The sequence below is a fragment of the Chiloscyllium punctatum genome, chromosome 26 (genome assembly GCF_047496795.1).
Source record: "Chiloscyllium punctatum isolate Juve2018m chromosome 26, sChiPun1.3, whole genome shotgun sequence".
NCBI classification, from domain to species: Eukaryota; Metazoa; Chordata; class Chondrichthyes; order Orectolobiformes; family Hemiscylliidae; genus Chiloscyllium; species Chiloscyllium punctatum.
Window position 1 is genome coordinate 30,308,153 of NC_092764.1, and position 13,527 is coordinate 30,321,679.

Sequence of the window (13,527 nt, forward strand, 5' to 3'; positions counted from 1 at the left end):
GAAGAGCAACCCACCCAGACCCATTCCACTACATTTACCCCTTCACCTAACACTATGGGCAATTTAGCATGGTCAGTTCACCTGACCTGCACATCTTTGGACTGTGGGAGGAAACCGGAGCACCTGGAGGAAATCCAAGCAGACACGGGGAGAATGTGCAAACTCCACACAGACAGTTGCCCGAGGTGGGAATTGAACCCGGGTCTCTGGCGCTGTGAGGCAGCAATACTGACCACTGTGCCACCATGCCGCCCCATTAGTTTAGCATTTTGTTATCTCTAATGTCTAATCTTTTTTATTGATGCATAGCTGAGATTCTGTTTACTGTCTGCTGCTTCTTGAAATTCTCTATCATTTTCCATATGACTATTTTGGTGGCAAAGATGGCAGTGTGCACATGTCATAGGTGATGCTCGTCTCCATGACATAGCCCTTTTCACTACGCTGTGATGATGCTGCTCCTACCAAGGTTAGGTGTCCTTGGTTTGTTTTTTTTTTCAGGAGGTCATAAAGACACAGGCTCCGAAATGTCTAGGGTTGATCAACTTGTAGAAGCTTTTAAGTTTTAAAAAAACTTTTTCAATGGAAGGGGAGTGGCCAGTTCTCCCAGTTCAGCTTTTCTCTGACCTGGTTTGGTTTGGGATTTTAGCAGTCTGGCTGCCAGAGCAAGCAATCGGTCAGTTTTGAGGCTGCTGGTCCAATACACCGCTACATGGAAGAAGGTGTTCCATGCTGAATGTCTCTGACATCTCTCCTGTAAGACCCTGTGTTTCATTTTACATTTTATTCCAAGGAGTGTGTTTATGGTGATTGTTGCAAGTATTTGGAATAGTATCATTAAGTTAGGATAATCTGTTGGGTGTTCGGATAGGTTAAGTTATTCTGTATTCTGTTTTTTGTTTGTCTTTCATTCGGTAATAGAGTCATAGAGATGTACAGCCCAGAAACAGACCCTTCGGTCCAATCCGTCCATGCCGACCAGATACCCCAACCTAATCTAGTCCCACTTGCCAGTACCCGTCCCATATCCTCCAAACCCTTTCTATTCATATATCCATCCAGATGCCTTTTACATGTTGCAATTGTACCAGCCTCCACCACTTCCTCTGGCAGCTCATTTCATGCGTGTACCACCATTTGTGTGAAAAGGTTGCCCCTTAGATCTCTTTTATACCTTTCCCCTCTCACCCTAAACCTATGCCCCCACTAGTTCTGGACTCCCCCATCCCAGGGAAAAGACCTTCTCTATTTACCCTATCCATGTCCTTCATAATCTTATAAACCTCTGTAAGGTCAGCCTTCGACACTCTTACAAATAAATTCTGTTTTGTTTAAAAGTAAGTGGTTGGGCCAGCTACATCCCTCCTGGAATATCCACATTACACCTGCTTAAAGCAACTAGCAAAGTTAGGATCTAGGCTACTTTCTTGAAATGTTTTGAGGGTGTCTGGCCAGGTCCATAACAAGGTGCATTTGCAGATGACCTGCCATTTGCCTTTTGGAAAGCTGTGCATAGGTGCAGTGCATAACAATGATCAGACCATGCCATGTGAGTTCTGGGGATTGCCAATTGTTATTTTGGCTGGGCCAAGGCAGCAGCTGAATGGGGCTGCTTTGGAAATGTGTTGGTAGCAAATCCTGGAAAGCAATGGACCAACTCCTCCATTTGCACACAGCCCGGTGTGTCTTATCTTGTACATCAGATAGACTGGACTAGATGAAGGGCTTTTGCCCGAAATATCGATTTTTCTGCTCCTCAGATGCTACCTGACCTGCTATGCTTTTCCAGCATCACTCTGATCTGACCTGGAATAGATGTTAGACTGGTGACAAAACAGAAGATCAGATTTCAACTCCCATCCCATCCTTCGCAGGATGTAAAGAAGGGCTGATCAGACCCGTGAAAGTTGGGAAGTAGTGTTTCAATGTCCAAAGATGTGCAGGTCAGGTGAATTGGCCATGCTAAATTGCCCGTAGTGTTAGGTAAGGGGTAGATGTAGGGGTATGGGTGGGTTGCGCTTCGGTGGGTCGGTGTGGACTTGTTGGGCCGAAGGGCCTGTTTCCACACTGTAAGTAATCTAGTCTAATCTAATGTCGTTCACCATTCTGCCGTTCTGTCATTTTGTTGTCACTTGGCACTGCAAATCTATGCAGCCATTGTGTCAACAAGAAGTGCTGTTGCCAACAAATGAGTCATAATTAAAATCTTACATTGGAAATGTGCTGCATTTTCCTTGCATTTGACAATCCTCTCAAAACAGTATTACTTCCAACTCCATGAAATGCACAGTGATGATGCTATTTGCTTAAGTATTTCATGATGTTGTTTGCAGAGAATGTCGACATTTATAATGCAGTGTATGGCATATACCTACTTCTCATCCTCCATAGCTGGGTCTCAGCTTAGTGTGAATGGTGACTTAAAGCTACATCAACGAGAGCCACTTCGACACAAAGGTCTTGACACACGTTATAATGTAAGTATATCTCTTTTTTTTTAAGAGGAGGAACATGGGGTTCCTGCTTTGAAGCTGGTTATGAACACTAATTGTTGCTATGATAATTACAACTAAATTTCAAAATTGTCCCAATTGTAAGTCGCAACATCTGAAAATGTTCACTTGTTGCAGTTTCATGTCTTCCTAAAGAGTGTGGAAAATCAACAGCTTAAAAATAATATTTTACTAAGTTGTATTTAATTCATTGTGAAATTCCCAATGAAGAAGGTCATATTATGATCTGTACATAAGATATGTTGAACATGTAGCAGTTGATGATTTTAATTTGAGGTACACAACCGGATGTCAGTGGGTGAAGTTTGTTAGACAATGGTTCAAACTTACAACAGTAACGTTCTGACTTTAACCTTGTCATCACAAAACTGCAGGTACCAAATGTTGAGGTAGCTTTCTATTTGGGGAGTGCTGAAAATTGACACAGTTCAATGCAGAACTGGCTAACTGTTAGAACTGAGGATTAGAGTGGCATTCCTATATGCTGAAAAGGAGAATATTGATCTTCAAAGGACTGGACTATGAATAGAAATTTGAGCACAGTGGTCCAAATAGTCTTGCCTAGATTGCTGGTCAAGCCATGTAATGCTGCAAAAGCAGGCAAAGATTGCATGGCATACACTAAACCTGATATATGTCAGAATTACACTTTGGATTCTTGTATCTCTTGTAGCATCCAAATTTGTATACTTCAAGTAACCTTCCACCACCAGTTAGGTGCTTATCTCAGGATTTTACTTAGGTTGATGCTGGGTAGAAGCATTCTAAAATGAAATGGTGCATGATTTAACCAAAGTTTTTGTGTTGCAAATGTCCTTTGTATACCAGGCACAGGTGCTTACATTCTGCTTTAATAGTAATCTGAGGGAAAAAAAAATTCTGTAGACAGTTAAATGTGATTGGAGAGAATTGTCGGAATTCTTTGGCAGGGTGAATTCAGATGGACCAAACAACTTCCTTTTCTGGACTTAGTCATATGGTGCGACACAAAGTAACTACATAATTCTTAACCCAATCTCCAAGGATTCCTTTATGAAGATAAATGTGAGAAACAAGAATTTTATACTTTGTGAAGAGTTACTGAGAGGCACATTTTAGATAGTAAATAATTACAAAAAAATTTGGAATGTTATTTCAACAAAATGAGAATATCAGGTGAAAAGAAGATCAAATTAGTATAGACCACTATAAGGAAGTTCTTCTTTACTAAAAGAAAGTTAATATTTTAGAATACTTCCTTGTGGATCATGGAGTTAAAATTCCTTAGAATCTTTGAAGAAAAAGCAAGTTGGTATATTGTATGTTCTTTGTTGTTTGATGGATCACAATATTAGCCTTGTGATCTTGTTTGCATGTAGACATTTCACTGTGGAGTTATGGTGGGGGCATGGATTTAGGGGCATGTTGATGAGCTACAGTCCATTGACTGAAAGAGATTTATAGATGTGTACACAGGCTGAAAAAGTGGAGAGCATTAATAGAGCATGTGCAAAACAGAAGTTGGAATAATTAAATACACTAAATGCCAGAATCTCAAAGTGTAAATACATGTTAGATAGATGTATCAATAGTGGATTGTTTAATAGCTCAACCTTAAAATCAATCAGAGGAACTGGATAAATAAATGTCAACTCTAAGGCCTGTCATATTCTGAAGTATGCTAATTATTAATTGGGTATTACTGCAGTGTACTGGGTACTGTCGATTACTGCCATGTGCCTGATGATTGATCAATGAGATATCAGTCAGATAGATGAACAAAGCAGCACAATGATCCTCGGGGACTACGGTGATTTTACCTTTTACTAGGTAGACAAATAACTCAAAGACATTTATAGATATCGTTTTCATTCCACAGGTTTCAATATTTAATGATAACAGTCCATTTGCTAGTGCCTTTGACCTGGCACAAATCATTTCATCATATCAAGATAGAAATGGTGAGATTTTCATTACTATGTCATTTATATCAATATAAAATATTTCTCATGGAACAATATTTTTTTCTCTAAACCTAATTTGGTCACTAACTGTCTTGTTTTAGTAACAACGATATTCACCAATCAGTATCCTGTGTGGACAGTAGGGAGAGCTGCTGATGCCCCATTTGTCTTTAATGCTGTCATCAGATATCCCGTGGAAGTAATCACATATCCTTTTTAAAATTCAAAATAATGAGTAAACTAGGATTCTGTCACAGACTGTGCTGTACCTTTTGGGGATAGGGTGCAATCATGAAAACAGTGAGCATTTTAACTATCATTCCTTGGCTCACCATTTGAAATCCCATTTTTTTTTAAAATGAAGTTTTGTCTTGTTTAGTAAGTTGTGATTTGATTTTCAACAGCAATGTAATGATCAAATTTGATGAACAATTGAATTTGACCTGGAAGAGATAATCTAATATTTTTGGAGGGTGGTAAAATGATTAGTTTAATTTTAATTTTCAATGATTCTTTATTAAAAATTTAATTCTACCTTCTATCTTCACCCCATTTGTATATCCCAACCTTCAATTAATTATGTTAGAAAGATTTTTCAAAGTTATTTTATTTTATTGTTTTGCTTCCTTGTTGGTTAGCTGTGCAGATATTTTAATGATAATAGTCCATTGACCTAGCCAGATAATCTTTACTATTCTGTAAATGCTCTCAGCAAAACAAATCCTGGATTCGAGAATTAAATTATATTTAGTAAGTTGTGATTTGATTTTCAACAGCAATGTAATGATCAAATTTGATGAACAATTGAATTTGACCTGGAAGAGATAATCTAATATTTTTGGAGGGTGGTAAAATGATTAGTTTAATTTTAATTTTCAATGATTCTTTATTAAAAATTTAATTCTACCTTCTATCTTCACCCCATTTGTATATCCCAACCTTCAATTAATTATGTTAGAAAGATTTTTCAAAGTTATTTTATTTTATTGTTTTGCTTCCTTGTTGGTTAGCTGTGCAGATATTTTAATGATAATAGTCCATTGACCTAGCCAGATAATCTTTACTATTCTGTAAATGCTCTCAGCAAAACAAATCCTGGATTCAAGAATTAAATTATGAGAATGGGTTTGCATGAAGTTAGTGCATGTTCACTTCTGCAGGCAAGATTTAGTACTGATATGTTTAAGTGATTTGAAATGATAAGTGCATTTGATAAAGTCAATTTACGTAAAAATATTTCTTGTTGGGGATTAACTTCCTTTTATCTTTTCCTTAATTATGTGATAATTACTTATCGACCTGGTTTCTGGGAAATGATTAAGATTGCTTGGATTCAATATGTCAGCATTCTCTTTATTTTTCTCTGGGTTTTCAAGAAAATCAAGCTTTTTGTTTTCCAAAATCATGTGTTAACTGCTGTAATGGTGCCACCATATAAACAGCATCAATCGTAGCCAACTACTAAAGGACTGTTTATAAAACATTATTGAATTTAAAATTACAGCAGCAATTAATATGCAACAACATAAGGTTTGTCAGTACTATACATGATAAGCTCAGTGTTTGTAGTATTTAAGGGCTTGAAATATATGATTGGATCCATACTTTGAACAGAGTTATACATAATTGGCCTTAATTATGATTATAAAATATTAACTGCAATAAATATTATGGCAATGTATTCATTTTTATCAATCATTCAATTGTTGTGATCTTGGTAGAGACCAATGAATTGTTAATATGAATTTTTAATCCAAAAAACTCAGGTATTTACTAAAACAATAAAACCACAAGGTTCATAATTTAAAGCAAAAATTACTGTGTAAAATTCAAAGAGCATGACTACTAATAGCTACAGTCTACCTTAGGTAATCAATTGTGTTAACAATGTTAAAGCATACAATTAACATAGTTACCTAAAGCAAGCTTATTAATTTCCTTCTCCATCCATTTGATTTACACAGCTAAAAATTCAAGTCGGAGACTTCTCAGAAATTAAAAGATTAACGACTCGGTATAAGTATACTTTGTAAGATTCAGAAGGGCCCAACATTTCTGTTTTTCTGCTTAAATTTCAGCAAGATCGTCCCTTTAAAAATCCTTCAACCATTCCATGATTCTGGACCTGATTCGACACAGTAATCTCCAGCATCCTGAGCACAACCACCTTTGTTCAGCACTCTTCTGGTTTTAATGCTCTTTACTTCTTGAAATTTGCATCCAGAACAATTTTTGTCTATCTCATTTTCTCTCTGTTAGTTAAGTCATTCAATGAACAAGAGTTTTAAACTCTCATAGTCAGAACACAGAATTTAATTCAATTCTGCTGGAAAGAGATGTTCCCTACTCTGTAGCCAACCTTATATTTAATTCAAAAACCTGCTGGAAATGGAATCTACTTGCCCCTATAGTTAACTCGTGGTTGACTTTTTTTGTTTCCTTGCTGTTTATCTCACAGGCAGTTTGGTCCCATGATCAGTTATTGGAAGCAACCCTAACCCTACTACAATAAATCACCGAGCAGCGAAATTTACATAAAATAATTCTTTTTTTTTTCAGTAGCATTTGAATGTTGTTGGAGGGAGAAATATCAAGATACGTCTTGAGTCTTGTGTCTAGCAGCACAAGTCAGTCTTTATTCAGAGCTCTTTACCATTGCAGTATGGGAGAGGTTCTTAGAAACAGATTTCACTGAACAGTATGCCTTTCTCAGCCAATTTCAGCACTTCGCATTTCGATCTTCTGCAATTACACCGGCACCACTCCCCACCACTTCCTCCGCTACATTGATGACTGCATTGGCACCGCCTCGTGCTCCCGCGAGGAGGTTGAACAATTCATCAACTTCACCAACACATTCCACCCTGACCTTAAATTTACCTGGACCATCTCTGACACCGACATTTTTTACAAACCCACCGACTCCCACAGCTACCTGGATTACACGTCTTCCCACCCTACCTCCTGCAAAAATGCCATCCCGTATTCCCAATTCCTCCGCCTCCGCCATATCTGCTCCCAGGAGGACCAATTCCACCACAGAACACACCAGGTGGCCTCCTTCTTTAGAGACCGCAATTTCCCTTCCCACGTGGTTAAAGATGCCCTCCAACGCATCTTGTCCACATCCTGCACCTCCGCCCTCAGACCCCACCCCTCGAACCGTAACAAGAACGCCCCTGGTGCTCACCTTCCACCCTACCAACCTTTCCATAAACCAAATCATCCACCGACATTTCCGCCATCTCCAAACAGACCCCGCCACCAGGGATATATTTTCCTCCCCACCCCTTTCCACCTTCCGCAAAGACCGTTCCTTCCGTGACTATCTGGTCAGGTCCACGCGCCCCTACAACCCACCCTCCCATCCTGGCACCTTCCCCTGCCACCGCAGGAATTGGAAAACCTGCACCCACACCTCCTCCTTCACCTCCATCCAAGGCCCTAAAGGAGCCTTCCACATCCATCAAAGTTTTACCTGCACAGGTGGCACAGTGGTTAGCACTGCTGCCTCACAGTGCCAGAGACCAGGGTTCAATTCCCGACTCAGGCGACTGACGGTGTGGAGTTTGCACATTCTCCCCGTGTCTGCGTGCGTTTTCTCCGGGTGCTCCGGTTTCCTCCCACAGTCCAAAGATGTGCACGTCAGGTGAATCGGCCATGCTAAATTGCCTGTAGTGTTAGGTAAAGGGGTAAATGTAGGGGAATGGGTGGGTTATGCTTCGGCGGGTCAGTGTGGACTTGTTGGGCCGAAGGGCCTGTTTCCACACTGTAAGTAATCTAATCTAATCTAATCTAATCATTTATTGTAACCGTTGCTCCCGATGCGGTCTCCTCTACATTGGGGAGACTGGGCGCCTCCTAGCAGAGTGCTTTAGGGAACATCTCTGGGACAACCGCACCAATCAACCACACCGCCGTATGGCCCAACATTTCAACTCCCCCTCCTACTGTGCTGAGGACATGGAGGTCTTGGGCCTCCTTCACCACCGTTCCCTCACCACCAGACACCTGGAGGAAGAACGCCTTATCTTCCACCTCAGAACACTTCAACCCCAGGGAATCAATGTGGACTTCAACAGTTTCCTCATTTCCCCTTCCCCCACCTCACCCTAGTTCCAAACTTCCAGCTCAGCACTGTCCCCATGAATTGTCCTACCTGCCTATCTTCTTTTCCACCTATCCACTCCACCCCCCCCCCCCCCCCCCCCGCCGACCTATCACCTTCATCCCCTCCCCCACTCACCTATTGTACTCTATGCTACTTTCTCCCCACCCTCACCCTCCTCTCACTTATCTCTCCACCTTTCAGGCTCTCTGCCTATATTCCTGATGAAGGGCTTTTGCCAGAAACGTCGATTTTACTGCTCCTCGGATGCTGCCTGAACTGCTGTGTTCTTCCAGCACCACTAATCCAGAACCATGCATGATCTCATGATGTTTACCAGATACGTCTATCACATATGTTTGGATGTTACAATGTATTTTATTCAATCATATTGCAATATTGATAGTTATACTTCTTCCTAGATATTTGCCAGTTGTGTCATATTAATTGCCAATAAACTGGACATTTTCTTATCTAACGATGTTTTCTAATTCTGTGTTACAGTTTATATTCAGTATTCCTTCTTAGAAGAGATACAAAAGAATGCTAATTTATACAAATTGATAAAAATTTGAAATTTTAATTACAATATAAAGTTATGTAGTCACATCTAATGTTATAATCCTTTAACAAAGCTGAGAAAGTGGGGAGCAGCTTCTCTTTCACTCAAGCATGGGAGATCAAACAGAAATTTGATTTTTGGATGACCTTTACTACCTACCTCTGTTCTGAATACTTTCCATACTAATTTTCTTTACTTAATAAGATAGCATCTATTCAAATTCCATTGATTACTGTGAAATTCAACAAATGCACAGCTTTATTAAATCATAAAAAGAAACTTATTTAGATTCTCAAGGTACAATAGGACATAACCTCCCTCTCACCCTTGTCATATAATTTGTCTCTGTCATTCTTTTCCCTTGATGTTTGGATGCAAAGATCTGCTGAGATTATCTACAGCTCTACTAGGCTGTTTGCTAAGCTGTAAAGCTGTTTGTTACTTTTGAAGTCGCGCTATGTTTTACAGTCTCTTTATACACCTACCATGCTAACTATCCCTTTTATGAAGTAATTTGCTAACGCCATTTGCTGTTCCCATCCAGGTTGACAGAGCAGGAACTTACTTTACTGTCTACAACTATCTACTTAAAGGAATTCAGTTACATCCCTTTAATGTTAGTTTGTAGGTTTGCATTTCTAAAACCTAAAAAGTTAGGAATACTGTAAGATCTCCCACAGTCCAAAGATGTGCAGGTCAGGTGAATTGGCCATGCTAAATTGCCCATAGTGTTAGGTAAGGGGTAAATGTAGGGGTATGGGTGGGTTGCGCTTCGACGGGTCGGTGTGGACTTGTTGGGTCAAAGGGCCTGTTTCCACACTGCAAGTAATCTAATCAGACTTGTTATTCTATATTTTATAAGTAACAAACTTGGGACTGTGGTTAGTGCCTGGGTGTGTCTTATCTAGGTTAATGAAGATACATCCATGCTTAGAGCTACCTGTCTACAGAAATTAATTAAATTCCCTTGTCATTTCTCACTGGGACCCTATTATTCTCCAGACCTTTCGTTGTTTTATCCACTAACTCTGTATGGAGACCACAAGTCTAGCTATGAAAGTCTGCTATATGTAGCTGCTATTTCTTATGTCAGCTAAAAAGCCCCAGGTGGGCTATTTTGTGTTAACTTTAATCATGGACAGCTGCAACAACTATTTTGGGGAAATTACAGCAGTTTCAAAAAAAGAAATGAGTTTGGTTCATTTATCTGGTTTTATAGCCCAGTTTTTAGCCAGGCACTGAATGGCTTTACCTGGTATTTTGTACTGACAGAGACCTGTGCTCATTCCTTTCCACATCTGGTTTTCATTGTTCTTTTTTGAATTAATCTTCATCTTTCAATTACAATTGTGATTTTTTTGACTTCCCAACATACTTTTCCCTCCTGAGCCATGGAGGCTCGAATGCATAATGGTCTCCATGCATGCTGGTGGGATCTCTATGCATAGAAATGTCTTTTCTCTGCTAACTGGTATACATGCTCTATGGCAGTGAATATCCCATAAGGGAGAGGAATAGAATTCATGTGCTAAGTGCCTTTGCTGTACTACTTTCGGGCTAGGATGGGTAGGAGTGTTTCCTCCAGGTTTGAAAAACGAGCCCACTAATCCTAACCCTTTGCTACAATCTGTTTTTCACCTTCATTACACTTATCTGCTCTTGTAGGTTTTGACCTTGAGAAGCAAACTTCCGACCTGTAAATACTCCGGGTTTCTCACATATTCTAACTTAGTCACACACCCACTCACATTCACAGACAAGCACATTCAAACTCTCATGTTCATTCTCACACATTCTTGCACATGCTCACTCATTGGCGTGCACACTCAAACATGAGCATGCGCACATTCACTCTCATGCGCTCATTCTCTCTCTCTCTCACACATGCACAAAATATGCTTGGCATTCTGTCATTAACCCCTCCTTTTGAATGCCACCTAGGCAGGTTTGATGCAAGCAAGGGACATTCCTGTTATGGTTGATGAAGAATGACATTTTAATATGCAACTAGCTTTTGTTTTGACCAGGTATTCTGGATTTTTAGGCAGCATGCATATTCCAAAAGGTATACAGAACTTATCAGGGCTGCAATGTGTTCGTACGTAGGAGATCTCCTGAATATTCTTATTAGCCCCATTCTCCTGCCTTCTCCCCCTAACCTTTGATCCCCTTATGAATCAAGAACTTGTCTATGTCTATCTTAAATAGACAGAAAAGGTTCAAGAAGAAGGGCTTATACCCGAAATGTCGATTCTCCTGCTCCTCGGATGCTGCCTGGCCTGCTGTGTTTTTCCAGCATCACATTTTTCAACTGTGCAAAACAATACCAATAAATAAGTAAGTGACTAATAAAACAAAAGAAACAACAAAAGAACACACAAGAACATTAGGAGCTTTGCGCCAAGCATTTTTTTAAACAAAAAACAGGAGCGTTGTATATATATCTGTATTAACTCAGGAGTTCCCACTCCAGCGCTCAGCAAACCTAACCAACCTGGTTAAAGAACATCCTAGTTAAGATAGCAGACAGATCTATGTCCAAATAACTCAAAAAGGGCTGTCATATCTTATAAAAAAGGTCTGCTGAGGCACCTGCAATTTAGTAAGTTTTATGAGGTGCTGCTCACGACGCCAGATGAAGGAACTTAAACAAACCCATAAGATTCTGCAGCATTGACCTGGGAAACATTATAGGGAGCAGACGCATGGCATAAAGCAAGCAAGGGAGGACATTCATCTTAATAAGGGCTATTTGGCCCAACCACGAAATTGGAAGAGCCTCCCATCTCTTAAGATCCTGCTTAATATTGTCAAGCAGGTGAACAAAGTTAGTTCAAGATAACCAGTCAAACATGGGGGTAATAAAGATACCTAAATGTTGGAAACCCACTCACGACCACTTAGAGGGGAACCTACAACCACCTTCAACCTCTGGCACTTCCTTGAGGTCCCCCAAAGGCATAGCCTCCAACTTTGCAAAGTTGATCTCATAGCCCCAAATGAATTAATATGTATCAGATGGGGCATGGAGGTCATCGGATCCGATTAAAAACAGAAGGACATCATCCGTATACAGTATAATCTTGTGTACCCATGATCCCACTTCCAGAGCAGTCATGTGGACATTCTGATGAATGGCCTTTGCCAGCAGCTCTATCACCAATGTAAACAACAACAGAGGGTGGGGACAGCCTTGACGACAACTCCTGCCAATCCTAAATTTCCCTGACTTCACCCCTTTGGTGATGACCGCAACAAGAAGGTGGTGATATAAAATCTCTACCCACCTAGCAAAGACCCCACCCACTCGAAGACATAAAAGAGATACAATCATTCCACCCAGTCAAATCTCTGCAGCTAAGGAAATCACCAACCCCTGGATTGATTGTTGCTGACATGCTTGGATCATATTCAGCCACCTTCTAACATTATTAGAAGACCTATGTCCCTTATAAAACCAATCTGGTCCTCTTTGACTATATAGGGCAACACCTTCTCCAATCTCAGTGCCAAATTCGTAGATAGAATCTCAAAATCTGAATTAAATAGACGAGGAACCTTATCCTCCTTAAGAATGAGGGAAATATTAGCTTCTCTCAAAGATGGTGGTAGGCATTCATGCATATAGGAGTGATTGTACATTTTCTTCATTGGTCCTGACAGAATCCCTATAAACTCCTTATAAAACTCACCTGGGAGACCATTAGGGCCAGCCACTTTCCCACTCTGAAGTTGCCCAGCTGCCTCCTGTATGTCATGAACTTTCAAAGGGGCATGAAGAAAAGAGGCCTATTCCAGGGTTATCCCCGGAAAGTCCAGGCTCTTAAAAAAGGCTTCCATCTTGGCTGTCCTATCCTCGCAACCTTCAGACCAATCTAATTCAGAGTGAAAACTCCGAAAAGCCTTATTAATCTTTTTGGCATTGCATGTAAGGACCCCAGAACTATGTCTAACTGCAGTAATGGATTGGGGAATCATGCTTTTTCCTAGTCAGATATGCTAAATACATCCCTGGGTTGACCCCATACTCAAACAGCCTTTGTCTAGCAAAAGCAAGTTCTTTTCTTTTTGGTTTGTGTAATTGAATTCAAGGCAGCCCGAAGGGCTGTGATCCACTGTAGCTTGGTCACGAAGGCCTCGCAAAATGTGCCCCTTCAGCCATGTCTGAAGTAGACGCTGCTACTCCCCCTTCTGTCATTTCCGGCTAGCCGAATAGGAAATAGCTAATCCCTAGCAAAGGCCTTAGCGGTCTCCCATAGTATAGACGGACTACTAGCCTGAGTTGATAGTCAAGAACTTCTGAAAGTCCCTCAAAAAGTATTACACAAATTTGGAATCCTTAAGCGAAAGGGTCTAGTCGCCAGGGCCGCAAACCTAGCCCCTCACTCTTTTGGCCTAACC

General features: G+C 40.4%; 1 protein-coding gene across 1 annotated transcript in view; it reads left to right on the forward strand.

Moving 5' to 3' along the window:
- The window catches only part of tmem231 (transmembrane protein 231), a 53,087-nt gene extending 44,045 nt beyond the window's left edge, over positions 1-9,042 (forward strand). The window contains exons 4-7 of the mRNA XM_072596015.1: positions 2,334-2,477; positions 4,372-4,453; positions 4,558-4,661; positions 5,746-9,042. Of these exons, the coding sequence (XP_072452116.1) occupies positions 2,334-2,477; positions 4,372-4,453; positions 4,558-4,661; positions 5,746-5,910 (495 nt within the window). The 3' untranslated portion in view covers positions 5,911-9,042. The remainder of the gene's footprint in view (positions 1-2,333; positions 2,478-4,371; positions 4,454-4,557; positions 4,662-5,745) is intronic.
- The last annotated feature ends 4,485 nt before the right edge of the window (positions 9,043-13,527 follow it).